This window comes from Lonchura striata, chromosome 36 (assembly GCF_046129695.1).
Source record: "Lonchura striata isolate bLonStr1 chromosome 36, bLonStr1.mat, whole genome shotgun sequence".
NCBI classification, from domain to species: domain Eukaryota; kingdom Metazoa; phylum Chordata; class Aves; order Passeriformes; family Estrildidae; genus Lonchura; species Lonchura striata.
In genome coordinates this window covers 368,759-389,670 of record NC_134638.1, presented here as the reverse complement: position 1 = coordinate 389,670, position 20,912 = coordinate 368,759, and the positions used below count along the sequence as shown (strand labels likewise).

The following is a 20,912-nucleotide window of genomic DNA, read 5'->3' as shown; positions in this document are numbered from 1 at the left end:
GGGGAGCCCGAATCCCCCCCGGGGCACCGGGGTGTCCCCCGGCTCACCGGGAGGGTGACAGGGGGTGACACCCGCGGGGTCCCGACGGGGCTGGGGGGGATCCCCCAAATTCCACTCCTGCCCAAAACACGCGGGGGTCCCGGGGTCTGTGGGGTGCCGCCCCCTCGGTTCCCCGGGATGTCCCCGTCGGCTGGGGGTGACACCAAGGGACAATCGCGATGGAATCACGATCGTGAGTTTCCACCGTGTGTCGCTCCCGGCGGGCGCGCCGCTCCCGGAGGCGCCGCGATCCCGGGACGCTGCGGCTGCCGCCGCCGCAGAGCCGCGCCCGAAGCATCTCCTCATCTGCTGTTCACCGTCACAGGTCCCCGAGGGGTGCACCGTTCCCGGAGGCACTGCAATACCGGCACGATGCGCGGAGCGGAGGGAGCAAGCTCCGGGTCCAACTCCCGAGCCCAAAAATCCGTTTAATATGAAGTCCTCTCATCGAGGACGTATCAGATATTAAACTGATAAGAACAGATACTACACTTGATCTTAGCCAAAAGGCCGAGAAGCGATACCGGACCCCGCTCCGGCCCCGCCCGGCCCCGCACCGGCCCCGCCCGCACCTCACGGACACCCCCGCGCCGCCGCCGCCCCGCCCGGCCCCGCTCCCGGCCGCCTTCCCCGCCCTGTCCCGCGCTCCCCTCCCGGGTTCGGCGCGTACCGACCCTAAAAATCCCGAAAATCTCCCCAAAAAATGTTCCCAGCATGCACTGCCCGCTCCTGGTGGCTCACTTATTGCGCATAGCCACGCCTCGTTATGCAAATAGCATCGCTATATGTCTCCATAGCCCCGCCCATCGGTTTTTCCCAGACTCGCATCGTGATTGGCCGCCCGCGCCGCTTTATTTGCATTCGCCCCGCCTCCTTCCCAGCCGGCCGATGATTAGCATAACCCCGCCTCCCGTCTCTAATAGGGTAATTTCGCCCGCTCATTTGCATTCCCCCCGCCCCCGCCGCTGCCGCCATTGGGGTCCCGCGTTCCCCTCAAGGCGCTCGGGGCTGGGCGGCAGCGGGACCCCAAAAGCCCCAAATCGGCCCCTCCTGACCCAAATCCCGAACCCCGAACCCCGAAACGGCTCCGAGCGCCCCAAAACCTGTCCCGAGTGCGTGGGGGGGGTCGGGGACCCCTCCAAAATCCGAGGAAACCCCGAATCCCCCCCGGGGCACCGGGGTGTCCCCGGGCTCACCGGGAGGGTGACAGGGGGTGACACCCGCGGGGTCCCGACGGGGCCGGGGGGGATCCCCCAAATTCCACCCCTGCCCCGAAACACGGGGGTCCCGGGGTTTTCGGGGTGCCACCCACTCGGTTCCCCCGGGATGCGCCGCTCCCGGCCGCCTTCCCAGTCCCATCCCGCGCTTCCCTCCCGGGTCCAGCACTCTGCGACCCCTAAAATCCCAAAAATCTCCCAAAAAATGCTCCCAATATGCATTGCGCGGCTGTGAGGGAGTTCAGTTAATGTGCATAGCCCCGCCCCTTTATGCAAATAAATTTCCAGTGTTCTTTTATAGCCCCGCCCACCCTATTTTTCCCGCCTCGCATGGTGATTGGCCGATTGCGCCTCTTTATTTGCATTCGCCCCGCCTCGTTTCCAGCCGGCTGGTGATTAGCATAACCCCGCCTCTCGTCTCTAATAGGGTAATTTCGCCCGCTCATTTGCATTCCCCCCGCCCCCGCCGCTGCCGCCATTGCGGTCCCGCGTTCCCCTCAAGGCGCTCGGGGCTGGGCGGCAGCGGGACCCCAGAAGCCCCAAATCGGCCCCTCCTGACCCAAATCCCGAACCCCGAACCCCGAAACGGCTCCGAGCGCCCCAAAACCTGTCCCGGGTGCGTGTGGGGGGGTCGGGGACCCCTCCAAGATCCGGGGGGAACCCGAATCCCCCCCGGGGCACCGGGGTGTCCCCGGGCTCACCGGGAGGGTGACAGGGGGTGACACCCGCGGGGTCCCGACGGGGCTGGGGGGGATCCCCCAAATTCCACCCCTGCCCAAAACACGCGGGGGTCCCGGGGTCTGTGGGGTGCCGCCCCTCGGTTCCCCGGGATGTCCCCGTCGGCTGGGGGTGACACCAAGGGACAATCGCGATGGAATCACGATCGTGAGTTTGCACCGTGTGTCGCTCCCGGCGGGCGCGCCGCTCCCGGAGGCGCCGCGATCCCGGGACGCTGCGGCTGCCGCCGCCGCAGAGCCGCGCCCGAAGCATCTCCTCATCTGCTGTTCACCGTCACAGGTCCCCGAGGGGTGCACCGTTCCCGGAGGCACTGCAATACCGGCACGATGCGCGGAGCGGAGGGAGCAAGCTCCGGGTCCAACTCCCGAGCCCAAAAATCCGTTTAATATGAAGTCCTCTCATCGAGGACGTATCAGATATTAAACTGATAAGAACAGATACTACACTTGATCTTAGCCAAAAGGCCGAGAAGCGATACCGGACCCTGCCCCGGCCCCGCGCCGGCCGCGCACCGGCCCCGCCCGCACCTCACGGACACCCCCGCGCCGCCGCCGCCCCGCCCGGGCCCGCTCCCGGCCGCCTTCCCCGCCCCGTCCCGCGCTTCCCTCCCGCACTTCTCACACACCGACCCCTAAAATCCCGAAAATCCCCCCAAAAAAGCCTCCCAGAATGAACTGCGCGCGTGGGTGCTCGATGAATGTGCATAGCCACGCCCCTTTATTCAAATAGACACTCGGTTTTGCTTCATAGCCGCGCACATCGCTTTTTTCCCGCCTCGCTTTGTGATTGGCCGCCCGCGCCGCATTATTTGCATTCGCCCCGCCTCGTTTCCAGCCGGCTGGTGATTAGCATAACCCCGCCTCCCGTCTCTAATAGGGTAATTCCGCCCGCTCATTTGCATTCCCCCCGCCCCCGCCGCTGCCGCCATTGGGGTCCCGCGTTCCCCTCAAGGCGCTCGGGGCTGGGCGGCAGCGGGACCCCAAAAGCCCCAAATCGGCCCCTCCTGACCCAAATCCCGAACCCCGAACCCCGAAACGGCTCCGAGCGCCCCAAAACCGGTCCCGGGTGCGTGTGGGGTGGTCGGGGACCCCTTCCAGATCCGGGGGGACCCCGAATCCCCCCGGGGCACCGGGGTGTCCCCGGGCTCACCGGGAGGGTGACAGGGGGTGACACCCGCGGGGTCCCGACGGGGCTGGGGGGGATCCCCCTGTCGTGGTTTGACACGGAAAGATAATTTTTCCCGGAAAGAAGAGGTCAATTTAGATATTGACCAATTGAAAGTAGACACGCCTCTGAGAACACAGAGGGGTTGAAAGCAGAATTCCCAGGGGAACTCGCTCTCTTTGGTTCCGGTCAGCGTGCAGTGCAGACCTTCCCCCCCCAGCCACGACCTGGGTGGGGGAGGGGAAGCCCATGGCCTGAGAAAGAGTTCCTCTCCCGAGAGGGAGAGAGAAAGCCGCAAGGAAGGAGGAGCGGGGGGAGCTGCTGCAAGGTGCCCAGTCGTGTGGGAGTTGCTGGATGTCCGGGCATCGAGCCATCCTGGGAGTTCGGACTTTTAACCCTTCCTTGAGAAATGAAAGCTGTGTGAATTTTCCTTTCCCCTCCTCGGTTTGAAAGAGAGGAAGAGGGACACCTTGGACCCTGGGATGGGATGTTGGAAGGAGGAATTCTGGATGGGAGGGGGACAAGGAGTGGCTTTTGGCTGGACTTTTCCATGTTAGCCACAACCTGAACCAAATCTTCTCCTTCAAGAGGGACTGTGTTTTGGGAGGATGCCAGTGAGTCAAGAGACCTGCTTCAGCTGAGAAAAAGACAAAAGTGGAGTGAACAGAGAAAAGGTTGGGGGGTTTGTGGTGGCGCCCCCTTGCCCTGGAAAGGAAAAGAGAAGAGAAGAAGATCTCTGTTCTTGAGCCCTCGGCCCCAGGGGAAAATGGGGGGGACTCTGGTCCCAAAAAAATGAAAAACTGAACTGTTGTTTTCTCCCCTCTTGGCAGGGCATCCTTGAAAGGAAAAATCCTAAAGGCAGTGACCATCCATGCATTGGTGGTGAGAGCACTGTGCATGGAAAGGAGAAGGGTCACCATGGCAAACTTTTTCTCCGGGCGGTGCCATGTGTGACATGGAAACACAGGATGTGAAGCTGTGTTTCTTGGGGGGTCTGTGGCACAGGAGAGACTCTGTTCCCTTGATGGACTGAGTATCGATTGCTTGGAGGGTGGAAACCTGATTGGGGTCCAGATTGTGTCTCACTGTGGTTTGTTGGAGTTGGGTGGTGGGGGGAGGAATGTTTTGCAAGGTTTTCATTTAGATCTTTGTGTGTTTTTTTTTCCCTTCTTTAGTTTTCTCTTTTCTTTTGTAGTGGTAGTTTAATAAAGTTTTTTTCCTGTTATCAAGCTTGGGCCTGCTTTGCTCTATTCTAGATTCCACTTCACAGCATTCAAGGTAGGGATCACATTTTCATGGGGGCACTGGCATTGTGCCAGTGTCAAACCATGACACCCCCAAATTCCACTCCTGCCCAAAACACGCGGGGGTCCCGGGGTCTGTGGGGTGCCGCCCCCTCGGTTCCCCGGGATGTCCCCGTCGGCTGGGGGTGACACCAAGGGACAATCGCGATGGAATCACGATCGTGAGTTTCCACCGTGTGACGCTCCCGGCGGGCGCGCCGCTCCCGGAGGCGCCGCGATCCCGGGACGCTGCGGCTGCCGCCGCCGCAGAGCCGCGCCCGAAGCATCTCCTCATCTGCTGTTCACCGTCACAGGTCCCCGAGGGGTGCACCGTTCCCGGAGGCACTGCAATACCGGCACGATGCGCGGAGCGGAGGGAGCAAGCTCCGGGTCCAACTCCCGAGCCCAAAAATCCGTTTAATATGAAGTCCTCTCATCGAGGACGTATCAGATATTAAACTGATAAGAACAGATACTACACTTGATCTTAGCCAAAAGGCCGAGAAGCGATACCGGACCCCGCTCCGGCCCCGCGCCGGCCCCGCACCGGCCCCGCCCGCACCTCACGGACACCCCCGCGCCGCCGCCGCCCCGCCCGGCCCCGCTCCCGGCCGCCTTCCCCGCCCCGTCCCGCGCTTTCCTCCCGCGCTTCTCACACACGGACCCCAAAAATCCCGAAAATGTCCCAAAAAATCCTCCCAGCATGCACGGCGCGCGTGGGGGCTCGGTTAATGTGCATAGTTACGCCCCTTTATGCAAATAGCATCGCATAGTGGCTTCATAGCACCGCCCATCGCGGTTTTTTGCGCATCGCATCGTGATTGGCCGACCGCGCCGGTTTATTTGCATTAGACCCGCCTTCTTTCCCAAACGGGTAATTAGCATAACCCCGCCTTTCGTCTCTAATATGTTAATTTCGCCCGCTCATTTGCATTCTCCCCGCCGCCGCCGCTGCCGCCATTGGGGTCCCGCGTTCCCCTCAAGGCGCTCGGTGGGGGGAGCGGGACCCCAAAAACCCCCAGAAAAAGGGGGACCCGAATCCCCCACCACCACCAGAGCAGGGGGGATCACAGATCCTCCCTCCCAATGCAGGTGGGACCCCAAATCCCTTCCCCAGAGAATGGGGGACCCCAAATTCCCCCCAGGCAGAGCAGACCCCAAATCCCCCCCAGACCACGCGGGGGTCCCGCGTCTCGGGGGTGCCACCCCCAGGGTGTCCCCGTGGGTTGGGGGTGACGCAGAGGGACGATCGCGGTGTGACCCCAAAATCCCCCCGAGAGTCGGGGGGGTCCAGGTTTTATTCTGGGGGTGACGGGGGAGCGGGCGGGGCCCAGGCCGGGGGCACCGGGGGCAGCGGGGGGCACCGGGGGACAGGAGGTGCCGCCGCCGCCGTGTCGTGTCCGTGTCCCCGTGCTGGGGCCTTGTCCCCACGATGTCCTTGATGTCCCCGTGGTGTCCCCCCGGTGTCCCGGTGTCGTGGCCATGTCAGGGCTGTGTCCCCGTTATCCCCACGGGATCCCCGGTATTCTCGGTGTCTCCGGTATTCCCGGTGTCACTCCGGTGTCCCCGGTATTCCCGGTGCCGCTAGAAGCCGCGGAAGGCTCCCACGGTGACGTCGAAGAGCCGGGGCTCGCGGATGCCGCCGGTGTCGAGCAGGAAGAAGAACGGGCGGCCGCGGAGCTTGACCGGGACGGCGGCGGCGGCCTGGCTGCGGTGGGCGCGGCCGGACACGTCCCGGAGCGGCACCGTCAGCGAGCGGCGGCCCAGCCCGAGCGGCCCCGGCGTGCTCAGCGCCACGGCGGCGCCGCCGCGAAGCAGCGTCACCCGCTGCACCGAGCGCAGCGGCAGCAGCCAGCCCGCCGCCACCGTCAGCGAGCCTGGGGACACCGGGGGGAACGCGCTGGGGACGGCCCCGGAGCTTCGGCATCGCCCCGAGCCCGGCCCGGCCCCGGTTCGCTCCCGGTGCCGCCCCCCGAGCCCTTCCCCTGCCCCCGGTGCGAGCCGGGAGTGACCCAGGGGTGTCCCGGTCCCCGAGCCCGGTGTGGCTCCGCTCCCGCTCCTCCGAGCCCGCGGTGATCTCGGCTCCCTCCCGGTTCCCCTCCCGGTTCCCTCCCGGCTCCCCCCCGGTTCCATCCCGGCTCCCCCCCGGTTCCCTCCTGCTTCCTCCCCGGTTCCCTCCCGGTTCCCCTCCCGGTTCCCTCCCGGCTCCTCCCCGGTTCCCTCCCGGTTCCTTCCCGGTCCCCTCCCGGTTCCGCTCCCGTCGCCCCGAGCTCGTCCCAACCCCGTTCCCGCGGTACCGACGGTGAGGCAAGACGCCGTGAACGCAAAGCGCCACTTGTTGTCGCGGGGTCGCAGCGGGTCGTCGTGACCGGGACCAGGACCGGGATCGGGACCGGGACCGGGATCGGGATCGGGATCGGGATCGGGAGCGGGGCGCAGCGCCGTGAAGGCGAAGTGCGCCAGGTAGGCCCAGAAGAGGCCCTGCCCCGCGCAGAAGAGCCCCACGAGGCGGAAGAAGCGGCTGCGGTCGTGCTCGTACAGAACCACGTCCCGCGCCGCCGCCGCCGCCGCCACTTCCAGCGCCGCCCGCGCCGCCATGACGACGGCGCCGCCGGCACTTCCGGGTCACGCCGCGCGCCAGCCAATCGGCTGCGGCGAAAGAGGAGCCGCAGCCTATCGGGTTTCACCTAGCGGCTGAGCCAATCGGCTGTGGAGCGAATCCAGCCCAAACCAATGAGATTCTGTCCGCGCGCTGCCCTCGCCGCCATCTTTGTTGCTGGCACGTTCCCGCCCTGCCCTCAGCGCCCCCCCTTAAAGGCGCCGCGCGCAATTATCGCTGATTAATCAATGGTCATTAATTAATCACTAATCGATAATCAATAATTGATCGGTTTATTTACAAAACTCGGGGGGATCGAAAGGACTCGAACACGGGACGGGGGCCCAGGGAGGGGGCGGGGATCTCCAAGGTTCACTTGAGAAACGCGACCTCCGGAATCTTCCCTTCCAGCTGGGGCAGAGAACGGGAAAAATGGGGGAGAAATGGGAAAAAATGGGTGAGAAAAGGGAAAAAAACGGGGAAAAATGGGTGAGAAAAGGAAAAACAGGGGAAAACGTGTGAGAAATGGGAAAAACGGTGAGAAACAAGTGAGAAATGGGAAAAAATGGGTGAGAAAAGGGAAAAAAACAGGGTGAAATGGGTGAGAAAGGGGAAAAGGGTGAGGAACGGGTGACAAATGGGAAAAATTGGAAAAACAGGGGAAAATGGGTGAGAAATGGGAAAAATGGGTGAAAAACAGGAAAAAACAGGGATAAAAGGGATAAAACAGGAAGAAACAGGAAAAGGGGGAAAAATTGGTGAGAAATGGGAAAAAAAGAAAAAAATGGGGAAAACCAGGTGAGAAACTGAAAAACAACAGGGGCAAGCTGGGAAAAAAACAGGTGAGAAATGGGGAAAACGGGAAAAAAGGGGAAAACCAGGAAAAATTGGGAGAAATGGGTGAAAAACTGGAAAAATGGGAAAAATGGGGGGAATATTGGGAAAAATGGGAGGAAAATGTGGAAAACAGGAAAAAAATGAGGGGGGGGAGGACATGGGAAAAAATGGTGGAAAAAAAGGAAAAAAAACAGAAAAAAATTGAGAAAAAGAGAAAAAAACAGGGAAAAGCGGGAAAAAAATGGGGGGGAAATGCGGGAAAATGGGGAAAAATGAGAAAAAATGAGGGAAAAAAGGGCAAATGGGGCAAACTGACCTTGAGCTGGGTGAAGACCTGCCCGGCCTGGCCGTAGTCCCAGTCGTTGTCCTGGAGGCACCTGAGGGACCACAGCGATTTTTGAGATTTTTGGGTTCTTTTGAGGAGTTTCAGGGGATTTGGTTTTTTTTTTTTTTTGAGCAATTTTTAGGGGGATTTTCAAGGTGATTTTTTTGGAAGATTTCAGAGATGTTTTGGAGGGATTTTTAGGGAATTTAAAAAATATTTTTGGAGCCATTTTTGAAGGGATTTTTGAGACATTTCTTGAGCCATTTTGGAGCCACTTTGGAGTCATTTTGGAAGAAATTTTTGGGGCCATTTTGAATGGATTTTTGAGCCATTTTTGAAGGTATTTTTGAGCCATTTTTGAAGGGATTTTTGAGCCAATTTTGGAGCAATTTTTGATCCGTATTTAAAGAGATTTTTAAGCCATTTTGTAACAATTTTTTGCCCCATTTTTACCCCACGTTCCAGGGGATTTTTTGGCAGTCCTGGAGTGTTTTTCTCCATTTTTTCGGGTGAATTTGGGGTATTCTGGACTCACTTCTGGGACCACTCGAGGTTCATGCCCGACTGCATGGCGAAGGCCGCCAGCATCTCCTGCTGCTCGGCCGTCAGGGTGGGCACGGGGCTGGAGGAGGGCGTGGGCGCGGGCAGGGCGAAGGCTTTGCGCAGCTCCTCGGGGCTGGCGCCGCGCACGAACAGCTCGTCGTTCACGATGCACAGCCTGGCACGGGGGTGGGGGGAAATGGGGGGAAATGGGGTTTGGGGGGAAAAAATGGGGGGAAATGGGGTTTGGGGGGGAAACGGGGGGAAATGGGATTTGGGGTGGAAAAATGGGATTTGGGGTGGAAAAATGGGGTTTGGGGAGAGAAAATGGGGTTTGGGGGGTAGAAAGGGGGGTTGGGGGAGAGAAAATGGGGGTTTGGGGGGCGGAAATTGGAATTTGAGGGAAGAAAATGGGGTTTGCGGCGGAGAAATGGGAGAAAATGGGGTTTGGGGCCAGGTCCAGTTTTAGGCCCAGGCCCAGTTTCAGGCCCTGGCCCAGTTTTGGGGTAAGGCTCGTTTTCAGGCCCAGGCCTGGTTTCGGGGCCAGGCCCGGTTTCAGGCCCAGGCCCAGTTTTAGGATCAGGCCCAGTTTCAGGCCCAGGCCCGGTTTCGGGGCCAGGCCCGGTTTTAGGATCAGGCCCAGTTTCGGGGCCAGGCCCGGTTTCAGGCCCAGGCCCGGTTTCAGGCCTAAGCCTGGTTTCGGGGCCAGGCCTGGTTTCAGGCCCAGGCCCGGTTTCGGGGCCAGGCCCGGTTTCAGGCCCAGGCCTGGTTTCAGGCCCTGGCCCAGTTTTAGGATCAGGCCCAGTTTCAGGCCCAGGCTTGGTTTCGGGGCCAGGCCCGGTTTCGGGGCCATCCTCACCCGCTGTTGCCGGCCGGCACGGCGATGAACATCCGCGTGAACGCCCGCACCGAGTCCCGCGACTTCCCGTCCACTGCGGGCACACGGCAGGGTCAGGAAATGGGGAAAAAATGGGGGAAAAAGGGGAAAAAGAGAAAAAAGGGGGGGAAAATAGGGAAAAAGGGGGAAAAATGGGAAAAAGGGGGGGGAACAGGGACAAAAAAGGGGGAAAATTGAGGGAAAAATGGGGCGATGAGGGAAATGTAGGGAAAATGGGGGAAAAGGAGGGGAAAAGGGAAAAAAAGGGGAAAAAAGGGGAAAAGATGTGAAAAAGGGAGAAAAAAGAAGGAACAAAGGAGGAAAAAAGGGAAAAAGTAAAAAAGAAGAAAAAATATGGGAAAGGGGAGAAAAAAAGGAGGAAAAAAGAAGAAAAAGAGAGAAAAAGGAAAAAAGGAAGAAAAAATGAGGAAAACGGGGAGAAAAAAGGGAAAAAGGAGGGGAAAAGGAGGCAAAAAGGGAAGAATGAGGGAAAAATGAGGAAAAAAGGGAAAAAAAAGAAAAAGGAGGAAAAAAGAGGGAAAAGGAGGAAAAAAGGGAAAAAATGGAGGAAAAAGGGGGGAAAAAGGAAGAAAAAAGGAGGAAAAAGGGGCAAAAAAGAGGAAAAGGGGGAAAAGGAAGGAAAAAGGAGGAAAAAAGGGGAACATGAGGGAAAAATGAGAAAAAAAGGGAAAAAGGAGGAAAAAAGGAGGAAAAAGGGGCAAAAAAGAGGAAAAGGGGGAAAAGGAAGGAAAAAGGAGGAAAAAAAGGGGAACATGAGGGAAAAATGAGAAAAAAAGGGAAAAAGGAGGAAAAAGGGAAATAGGAGGAAAAAAACAGGAAAAAAGAGGAAAAAAAGGAGGAAAAAAGAGAAAAAAGGAGGGAAAAAGGAGGAAAAGGTGGGAAATAGAGGAAAAAGGAAGGAAAAAGGAGGAAAAATGAAGGAAAAAAGAGGAAAAAAGGAGAAAAAAAGGCAGAAAACCAGGAAAGCAAAGCAATAAGAGCAGGGAGGAAAGGAGAATAAGAGCAGAACTCGCCTTCCTTGAAGAGGCCGTGCACGGTGAAGCAGAGCAGCGTGTTCTGGAACACAGGGGGGGTCAGGGGGCTGCGGGGCGCCCCCGGGGGTCCCTGCAGCCCCCCCTCACCGTCTGCGCGCAGATGTCCACCACGAAGGAGTTGACGTCGTGCTGCGTCTTGGGCAGCTCGTTCAGGAACGCCACCACGTTCAGCCGCGTGTGCTTCAGCAGCTTGAAGCGCATGGCTGGGAGAGAGGGGGAAAAGGGGGTCAAAGGGGGTGGGATAGCGCTGAAAAGTGACTCGGAATGGTCCAAAAATCCGCAGAAGAATCGCTCAACGTTTGTCCCGAAAAATGTCAAAATGACCTAAAGGTAGCCCTGAAACCGCCCCAGAAATCCACAGAAATAGCTCTCAAAATCCGCCTCAAAAAACAGCAAAATGACCCAAAAATATCCCTAAAATATTCCTAACACCACCCCAGAAAGTTAAAAAAATCCCCAGAAAAATCGCTCAGTTTGTCTCAAAAATGTCAAAATGACCCAAAGGTAGCCCTGAAACCGCTCCAGAAATGCACAGAAATATCCCTCAAAATCTGCCTCAAAAAACAGCAAAATGTCCCGAAAGTACCCCTGAAACCGCCCCAAAAATCCGCAAAAATCCCCAGAACACCCCCTCAAAATCAGCCCCAAAAAGACTCAAAACAACACAAAAGTATCCCTGAGACTGCCCCAGAAATCTACAAAAATCCCCAGAAAAATCTCTACGAGTCTGTCTCAAAAATCAGCAAAATGACCCAAAAATAGCCCTGAAACCGCTCCAGAGAGCCACAGAAATCCACAAAAACCTGCTCAAGATCTGCCCCAAAAATCCTCAAAATGGGGCAAAAATAGCCCTGAAACATCTCTAAAACTGCCCCAGAAATCCACCAAAAAACCCTCAGAATCTGCCCTAAAAAATGTCAAAATGACCCAAAAATTCCCCTAAAACCCCCGCCAAAAACCCCTCAAAACTCCCCCAAAAAACCCCTAAAAATTAAAAATAAACCCCAAGAAAGCCCAAATTTGCCCCAAAACCCCCTCAGGTCTTACTGGGGTCCTTCAGCTTCTTCACGTTCCGGCTGTCCTTGAAATACTCGTTCAGGCTGTTCCTGGGGCCAGAAATCCAAATTTCACGGGGGTTTTCATGGGATTTTCGTGGGGTTTTCATGGGATTTCAATGGTATTTTAATGGGATTTCAATGGGATTTCAATGAGATTTCAACAGGGTTTTAATGGGATTTTAGCATGATTTTAGCGTGATTTTAATGGGATTTTAATGGGGAATTAATGTGATTTTTAATAGGGAATTAATGGGATTTTGATGGGATTTTACCAGGGCTGTGGGGCCGTTCTGACCCCCTTTTCTCTGTGGGGTTTTTGGGTTTTTTTAGAGGCGTTTCTGGGGGGTTTTGCGGATTTTTGGTAGTTTTGGGGGTTTAGGGCGTTTTTGGGGTGGTTTTGGGTGTTTTGGTGGTTTTTGGGGTGGTTTGGTGTTTCTGGGCTGGTTTTGGGGCATTTTTGGGGCGTTTTGGGATGTTCTGGGTTGGTTCAGGGGGTATTTTTGGTGGTTTTGGGTATTTTTAGTGTTTTGGGGGTATTTTTGGGGTGTTCTGGGCTGTTTTTTGGGAAGTTTCTGGGGTGGTTTTGGGTGTTCTGGGTGTTTTGGGGTGTTTTGAGTATTTTTGGGGTGTTTTGGGGGTATTTTGGGGTGTTTCTGGGGTGTTCTGGGGACACGTTCAGGGTGTTTTGGGATGTTCTGGGCTGGTTCTGGGAGCATTTTTGGTGGGTTTGGGGTGTTTTGGGGTGTTCTGGGTATTTTAGGTGGTTTTGGGGTGTTTTTGGGGTGGTTTTGGGCACCTGGGGGGGGTGTGGGGGCCGTAGGGGATGCTGAGCGAGCAGCAGGCGCCGTCGTGGTACGCGTCCAGCAGCCCCTGCCGGTCGCTGGAGTCGTACACCGAGTAATACCTGGGGAAAAACGGGAATTTTGGGGGAAAACTGGGGAAAAAACGGGAATTTTGGAGAAAAACGGGAAAACTGGGGGAATACGAGGGAAAAATGGGGGGAAAAAATGGGAGAAAAATGGGAATTTTGGGGGAAAACGGGGGAAAACATGGGAATTTTGGGGGGAGAAATGGGAATTTGGGGAAGAAAAAGAGAATTTTGGGGAAAATGGGGGAAAAACGAGGGGAAAAATGGGAATTTTGGGGAAAAACGGGGAAAAATGGGAATTTGGGGGAAAAACGGGAATTTAGGGAGGAAAAATGGGCATTTGTGGGGAGGAAAATGGGGATTTGGGGTAAAAAGATGGGATTTGTGGGGAAAATGGAAATTTAGGGGGTAAAAAATGGGTTTGAGGTGAGGGAAATGGGATTTTGGGAGAAAAGATGGGATTTTTGGGGAGGAAAAGGAGTTCGGGAGGGTTTTTTGGAGTTTTTTTTTGGGTGGCTTTGTGGGGTTTTTTGGGGGGGATTGAGGTGAGTTTTGGGGATTTTTGAAGGAAGTTTTTGAGGGGATTTTGGGGTTTTTTTGGGGTTTTTTTGGGGGGCACTCACTGCTGGAGGAACCGCAGCACCAAAGCCTTGAGGTCGTCAGAGCCGAAGTAGCTGCTCTAAAAATGGGGGGGGGATACAGTGAGACCCCCCTGAGGGTACCCCAAAAAAGGGGAAATCCCCCCAGAAAAAGAGGGAAATCCCCCTCAAAAAAGAGGGGATATCCTCCAAGAAATGGGGAAATCCCCCCCAGAAAAGGGGGAAATCTCCCCCAAAAATTGGGAAATCCCCCCAAAAAAGAGGGGCAATCCCCTCCAAAATGGGGGAAATGCCCCAAAACTGAGGGAAATCCCCCAAAAACGGGGGGTCCCACCTTGCAGGGCGGCAGCGTCGTCGGCGCCTCGACGTCGAAGGCGATGGGGGGGGGGAGCTCGTGCCCGTCCTGGGGGAGCACAGGGGGAAATTTGGGGGGGGGAAATCCATGGGGACCCCCAAAAATATTTGGGAATGTTCCCGAACCCACCCCCCCCAACCCCCGGGCCCAGAGAACCCTGAAAAGGGGATCCCCACAGAGACCCCCCCAAACCCCCTCAGAGCCCCCCCAGGACACCCCAAATCCCCTGAAATGCCCCAAAAATCTCCCAAAGCCCCCCCAAAATCCCCTCAGAGGCCCCCCAAATTCCCTCAGAGCACTCCAAAATCCCTCCCAAAATCCCCCCAAGCTCACCAGGCGCAGCAGTTTTGGGAACCTCTCTCTGATGGAGCTGTCGGGGGGGGAACACAGTGAGGGGGAGGGCGGTCAGCAGCCCCCCAAAACCCCCCCCAACCCCAGAGAATTTATTGGGGATCCCCCAAAACTGCCCCACCTCTATTCAGGGGGAGTGTCTAGTGTCATTCCCCACCACCCCCCCGCCCAAAAAGTTCTATCCCTACTGCTTCCCCCCCCATGGGGCTTGGGAGATCTGGGGGGGCCCTGTGGATTTTGGGGTGCCCCCCAGATTTTGGGGTGCCCCTCAGTACCTGATGTAGCTGGCCTGGCTATCCCTGGGGGGTGTCCCTGTGGATTTTTGGGGTGTCCTGGGGGGGGTCCCTGTGGATTTTTGGGGTACTCCCTGTGGATTTTGGGGTACCCCAGCTCCCCATACCTGATGTAGCTGTCCCTGGGAGTGTCCCAGGGGGTGTCCCCGAGAATTTCTGGGGTGCCCCTGTGAATCTGGGGTGCCCCAGGGGGGATTTCGGGGTTCACCTGATGTAGCTGGCCTGGTCGCGGAAGCCGTCGCACAGGGGGTTCCCCAGGGGGTTTTTGGGGAGTCCCTGTGGGTTTTTGGGTGTTCCCGGGTTTTGGGGGTCCCTGTGGGTTTTTGGGGTGCCCCAGGGGGATTTCGGGGTTCACCTGATGTAGCTGGCCTGGTCACGGAAGCCGTCGCACAGGGGGTTCCCGTCCAGCCACAGCTCCTGCAGCTTCAGCCCCTTCACCTTGTCCAGCTCCCGCTCCGACTTCAGCTGCAAGGACACAGCTGGCACAGCTGGGGCACCTGGGCACACCTGGGCACACCTGGGGCACAGCTGGGGGCTCTTGGTGCACCTTGGGGACACCTTGGGGACACCTGGGGGTGCACCTGACACACCTGGGCACACCTAGGGGACACCTGGCGCACCTGGGGCACACCTGGGGGGGCTCGTGGAGAGGGCTGGGGGCTCCTAGAGGGGGATTTGGGGTCCTGGAGACAGATTTGGGGTCCTGGGGGGGGGCTTTGGGGTCCCAGGTGGGTCTCTCAGAGGGTTTTTGGGGTACCAGGAGGATCCTGGGGGATTTTGGGGTGCCAGGGTGAGGTTTGGGGGCAGATTTGGGGTTTTTGGGGTCCTGGGAACAGATCTGGGGGCAGAATTGGAGTTTTTGGGGTCCCAGGGCAGTTTCTGGGGTGCCAGGGCAGTTTCTGGGGTGCCAGGGCAGTTTCTGGGGTCCCAGGGCAGTTTTTGGGGTCCCAGGGCGGTTTCTGGGGTGCCAGGGCAGTTTTTGGGGTGCCAGGGCAGTTTTTGGGGTGCCCACCCACCTCGTTGCGGGACAGGTCGAGCGCTTTGAGGCGCGGGGCCTTGAGGGGCAGCTCGGAGAGGTCGTCCAGGCGGAACAGGCGGTTACTGCCCAGGTTCAGCGACTGCAGCTGGGGAAACATGGGGGAAACGGGGAAAATGGGGATTATTGGGGAAAAAATGGGATTATTGGGGAAAAAATGGGGTTATTGGGGGAGAAATGGGGGGGAAATGGGGTTATTGGGGAAAAAATGGGGTTATTGGGGGAGAAATTGGGTTATTGGGGGAAATTGGGGGAGAAAATGGGGGAGAAATGGGGATTATTGGGAAAAATGGGATTATTGACTGAAAAATGGGGATTACTGGGGGAGAAATGGGGGAAATGGGAATTATTGGGGGAAAAATAGGGGAAAACAGGGGGAAATTGGAGGTGGAAAGTGCCAGAAAGATTTGAGGAGTCCGGGGGGGTTGTGGGGCCCAGGCAGAGTTTGGGGGCAGCAGAAGGGGGTCCCAAAGGGGGGCTGGGATCCCAGGGGGGTCCCGGGGGGGGGTCCCAAAGGGGGTTTGGGGTCCCAAGGGGGTCCCAAAGGGGGGCTGGGATCCCAGGGGGATCCCGGGGGGGGTCCCAAAATGGGTCTGGGGTCCCACCTCGGGGATGTTCTCCTCGATGATGCGCAGCACCACCCCCATGGAGCTGCGCTGGCTCAGCACCACGTCGATGCTCTGGGCCACCAGGTCTGGGGACAGGGGGGACACACACGGGGGGGACACGGGGTCAGGGCTGGTCCCTGCAGCCCCCCCAAACCCCCCGAGCCCCCCAGAGCCCCCCGAGCTCACCCGGGTCCACGCGGAGGCTCTTGAGGTCCAGCGCCTGCTGGGAGCCGTCGTAGCGCTTGCTCATGCACAGCTGGGGCAGGGCAGGGTGAGACCCAAAACCACCCCAAAAGTACCCCAAAATCATCCCAAAACCACCCCTGAGACCCAAAACCATCCCTGAGCCCAAAACTACCACTAAACTACCCTGAAAGTAACCCAAAAGTACCCCAAAACTAACTCTGAGACTCCTTGACCTCAAAACCACCCCAAAGGTACCCCAAAACCATCCCTGAGCCCCAATACCATCCCAAAACCAGCCCAAACCACACCAAAACCACTCCAAAACCTCCTCTGAGCCCCAAAATCACCCCAAACCATCCTAAAATCACCCTAAAACCTCCTCTGAGCCCCAAAATCACTCCAAAACCATCCCAAAAGTACCCCAAAACCAGCCCAAACCACACCAAAACTACTCCAAAACCTCCTCCGAGCCCCAAAACCATCCCAAACCACCCCAAAATCACACCAAAACCTCCTCTGAACCCCAAAATCACCCCAAAACCACTGCAACCCCCCAGTCCCCCCGTGCCCACCTTGAGCTGCTCGATCTCCTCGGGTTTGAGCTCGTTCTGCAGCGACTGCGGCGGCGCCGAGGAGTTGATGACGATGACGACCTGAGGGAGGGGGGCCAGGGTCAGGAACTTCCAGAACGTTCCAGAACATCCCAGAATGTTCTGGAACATTCCCAGCCCCATCCCAGAACATTCCCAGCCTGTTCCAGTCCATCCCAATCCCGCCCTGTTCCCATTTTCCTGATCCAATCCCACAAATCCCACAAACCCCATCCCATCTCTCTCATCCCCTCCCATCCCATAAACTCCATAAATCCCATCCCATGAATCCCATCCCGTTCCCATCTTCCTGACCCTATTCCATCCCATAAATCCCACCTCATTCCCATTTCCCTGATCCCACCCCACAAACCCCAAACCCCACAAATACCAACCCCTCAAATCCCAATCTCCACAGATCCCAAATCCCAAACCCCACAGACCCCAAACCCCACAGACCCCAGACCCCAAACCCCAGAGACCCCAAACCCCAAACCCAAACCCCACCTTGTAGTTGTCCCTGTCGGTGATTTTCCGGGACACCTGTTTGAGGGCGCTGGCCGTGGTCGCGTCCTCCACGTAGAACTGGGCCCGGTTGTGGTCGTAGTGGAACTGCCACGGCACCCGGGGTGGGGTTTGAGCTCCCAAATCCCCCAAAATCCCCCCAAAAATCCTCCAAAATCACCCCAAAATTCCCTCAAAATCCCCCGGTGGTTTGGGGCTGGGACGGGGTCCCAAATCCCCCAAAATCCAACCCAAAAATCTCCCAAAATCACTCCAAAATTCCCTCAAAATCCCCTCAAGATTTGGGGCTGGGACAGGGTCCCAAATCCCCCAAAATCCCCTCAGGATCTGGGGCTGGAATGAAGCCAAAACCCCAAATGACCCAAAATCCCCCTAAAATCCCCCAAAATCCCCTCGGGATTCAGGGCTGGAATGGAGCCAAGACTCCAAATCCCCCAAAATCCCCTCAGGATCGGGGCTGGAACAGGCCTGGAATCCTAAATCTCCCAAAATCACCCCAAAATCCCCTCAAGATTTGGGACTGGGACGGGGTCCCAAATCCCCCAAAATCCTCTTGGGATCTGGGGCTGGAACAGGGCCAGGATCCCAAAACACCCCGAAATTCCCGAAAGCGCCCCAAAAACGGCGCTGACCTCGACGGGGGTGAAGGGGACGCTGCAGAGGTTCTGGATGGAGCTGAGCAGCCAGGACTTGTCGTACTTCTTCCCGTACGGGATCTGGGCCGGCGGGACGGGAACGGGAAAAGGGGAATGGGAATGGGAATGGGGAATGGGAATGCAGGAAAAGGGGAGGGAGACAAAGAGGGAATGAGAGCCGAGCTCAAACTCCCCAATCCCAAACCCTATCCCACCCCACTTTATTTCCACCCCATCCCAATCCCATTCCCAATTCCACCTCTAACCCACCTCCATCCCATCCTGATCCCACCCCAATCCCACCCTACTCCCACCCCATGCCATTCCCAATCCAATCCTCGTTCCATTCCCAATCTCTTCTCATTCTAGTTCCCACCCCATTCCCAATCCCATCCCGATCACACCCTACTCCCACCCCAATCCCATTCCCAATCCATTCTCAATCCCCATTCCCAATCCCACTCCCATTCCATTCCCATTTTCCCGTCCCTGTTCCCATTTTCCCGTCCCCGTTCCTGTTTTCCCATTCCTGTCCCCATTTTCCCATTCCCACCCCCGTCCCCATTCCCATCCCAGTCCCCGTTCCAGTTCCCATTTTCCCATTCCCATCCCCATCCCCTTTCCCGTTCCCATTTTCCCATTGCCATTCTCCCATTCCCACCCCCAATCCCGTCCCCATTCCAGTTCCCATTTTCCCATTCCCGTCCCCGCGTTCCCATTCCCATTTTCTCTTTCCCATTTTCCCACTCCTGTCCCCATTCCTATTCCCCCATCCCCATCCCCTTTCCCATTCCCATTTTCCCATTTCTATTTTCCCGCTCCCGTTCACATTTCCATTTCCCGTTCCCATTTCCATTTCCATTTCCCATTTTCCCATTCCCCATTCCCATTTTCCCGTCCTGTCCCCGTTCCCATTTCCCATTCCCATTTTCCCATTCCCATTTCCATTTTTCCGTTCCCTTTTTCCCATTTCCCGTTCCCATTCCCCGTCCCCATGTTCCCGTTCCCGTTTCCCGTCCCTGTGTTCCCGTTCCCATTTCCCATTCCCATTCCCCGTTCCCACTCCCCGTTCCCATTCCCCGTTCCCCGTTCCCGTACGGTGATTTTGAACCAGCTCCTCCTGCCGCCGTCGCGGCCGGTGCCGCCGCCGCGCTCGCCGGGCTCGCGCTTCACCGTGATGTTGATGTTGGCCAGGCGGCCGGAGCGCGGCGCGTACGGCACGCTGCCGGCGGGACACGGCAACGGTCAGGGGGACACCGGGAAAACCGGGAAAAGCCCCGGGAATGGGCCCGGTCAGAGGGGGACACCAGGATAAACCGGGGATAAACCGGGAAAAACCCCGGGAATAACCCCAGGAATGGGACCGGTCAGAGGGAGACACCAGGATAAACTGGGAAAAACCCCGGGAAAAAACAGGAATAACCCCGGGAATAACTGGGAATAACCCCAGGAAAAACCCTGGGAATAACTGGGAAAAAACGCGGGAAAAATCCCGGGAATGGGGTCGGTCAGAGGGGTAAACCGGGAATAACCCGGAATAACCCCGGGAATAACAGGGAATAAACCCAGGAATAACCCCGGGAATAAACCCAGGAATAACCCTGGGAATAAACCCAGGAATAACTCTGGGAATAACCCCGGGAGTGCCTGGAATCACCGGGAATCACCCGCGAAACCACCGGGATCAGCCAAGAACCGCTGCCGGGAGCCCCCGGTGACCCCGGTGCCCTCCCGGTGCCCGCCCGGTGCCCGGTGCCCCTCCCGGTGCCCGGCACTCACTACCGCCCGCGGGGCCCGTCGTGCGGCTCGGCCATGGCGACGTCGCCGTCGTCGTCGTCGGGGCGGGCGCGGCCCCGGGGGCGGCCCCGGGGGCTCCCCTCGCTGTACATCTTCCCCCGGAACGGCCCCCGGCCCTTCCGCCGCCGGCCCGGGAACGCCCGGCCGCCCACGCGGTCATCGTGCTCTGGGGGGACGGGACGGGAACGGGGATGGCACCGGGAACGGGAACGGGAACGGAGATGGAACGGGGATGGGGAGGGAACGGCGAGACGGGAACGGGGATGACACCGGGAACGGTACCGGGAACGGAGATGGCACCGGGAACAGGGACGGGAATGGGAACGGGAACAGCGGGATGGAAGCGGGAACGGCACCGGGAGAGAGACCGGGGACGGGAACGGGGGTGTGAACGGGAATAGGAACGGGGATGGGAACGAGCAACAGTCACGACACCGGGAACGGGGATGGGGAGCGGCACCGGAGAGAGGAATGGCACCAGGAGCGGGAACGGGACCGGGGATGGGGATGAGAACAGGGATGAGAACGGGAACCGGGCACGGCACCGGGACCGGCGGTGGGAATGGGATGAGGGACGGGAACGGGGATGGGAATGGCACCGGGAACGGCGCCGCTTTTCCCCGGCTCGCCCTCTCCGGCTCCAGCCCCCCGGTACACCGGGAGCGGCCCCGGGCCCTGCCCCGTTCCAGGACCCGCTCCCCGTCCCGGCTCTGTCCCGGCGCGGCTCCCTCCCCGCCGGGAGCACCGGGAGCGGCCCGGTCCGGCCCCGGAGCCGCACACCGGGCACCGCCGCCGGCCGGGGACGCCGCTCCCGGCCCGGTGCTCCCTCCCCTCTCCCGGTTCCCCCGGCACCGTCACCGACCCCGGGACCGAGAGCCCCGCGCCGCTCCCCGGGGTCTGTCCCCTCCCTGTGCCGTTCCCCGTTCCCGTTCCCCCCTCCCGCTATTGTACCCGGTTCCCGGTCCCCCCTCCCGGTACCCGGTGCCCCCTCCGCCCATCCCGGGCCTACCGCCATCCCCCGGGCCTGCCCTACCGGGCTCCCTCCCCGTTCCCGCCGCGGCCCGGGGCTGTCCCGGGAGCCCTCCCCGCGTGCCCCGCGCCGTCCCCCGGCGCTGCCCCGCTGTCCCCGGCGCCCCCGGGCCGCTCACCGCTGTACCCGCCCCCCTTCCCCTCCTCCGCCATCGCCGCCGCCGCGGCCTCCCCGCCGCGCGTCCCGCTGACGTCACTTCCGCCCGCCGCTCCCCGCGCACGCGCAGTGCCCGCGGCCGCCCCCCCCCCCCACCGCCCCCCCCCCAGGGCCGCGGGTTCGAATCCCGGCCCGGGAGGAAAAAAACCAC

General features: G+C 58.8%; 2 protein-coding genes and 3 non-coding genes across 5 annotated transcripts; all 5 read right to left on the bottom strand.

Annotated features, from left to right (window-relative positions):
- Positions 1-370: 370 nt before the first annotated feature.
- LOC144247971 (U2 spliceosomal RNA) lies at positions 371-561 on the bottom strand. Its single transcript, XR_013341406.1, has one exon. It is a non-coding gene; the product is annotated as a U2 spliceosomal RNA (small nuclear RNA).
- Positions 562-2,279: 1,718 nt separating this feature from the next.
- On the bottom strand, positions 2,280-2,470 carry LOC144247970 (U2 spliceosomal RNA). The gene has a single exon (XR_013341405.1). It is a non-coding gene; the product is annotated as a U2 spliceosomal RNA (small nuclear RNA).
- A 2,291-nt stretch (positions 2,471-4,761) lies between these two features.
- Positions 4,762-4,952, bottom strand: LOC144247969 (U2 spliceosomal RNA). The gene has a single exon (XR_013341404.1). It is a non-coding gene; the product is annotated as a U2 spliceosomal RNA (small nuclear RNA).
- Positions 4,953-5,690: 738 nt separating this feature from the next.
- TMEM223 (transmembrane protein 223) lies at positions 5,691-7,082 on the bottom strand. The gene is made up of 2 exons (XM_021545752.3): positions 6,739-7,082; positions 5,691-6,318 (listed from the first exon to the last, which is right to left on the bottom strand). Exons 1-2 carry the CDS (start codon positions 7,037-7,039, stop codon positions 6,026-6,028), a joined length of 594 nt encoding a protein of 197 aa, XP_021401427.2. The 5' UTR covers positions 7,040-7,082; the 3' UTR covers positions 5,691-6,025.
- A 228-nt stretch (positions 7,083-7,310) lies between these two features.
- On the bottom strand, positions 7,311-20,795 carry NXF1 (nuclear RNA export factor 1). The gene is made up of 21 exons (XM_021545748.2): positions 20,724-20,795; positions 19,558-19,741; positions 18,877-19,000; positions 17,776-17,859; positions 17,126-17,230; positions 16,601-16,681; positions 16,029-16,098; positions 15,840-15,928; positions 15,215-15,322; positions 14,554-14,663; positions 13,888-13,924; positions 13,534-13,602; positions 13,224-13,279; positions 12,529-12,636; positions 11,722-11,780; positions 10,762-10,877; positions 10,654-10,696; positions 9,602-9,674; positions 8,738-8,920; positions 8,194-8,254; positions 7,311-7,451 (listed from the first exon to the last, which is right to left on the bottom strand). The coding sequence occupies exons 1-21, from the start codon at positions 20,755-20,757 to the stop codon at positions 7,413-7,415; spliced, it is 1,833 nt and encodes a 610-aa protein (XP_021401423.1). The 5' UTR covers positions 20,758-20,795; the 3' UTR covers positions 7,311-7,412.
- Between the last annotated feature and the right edge of the window lie 117 nt (positions 20,796-20,912).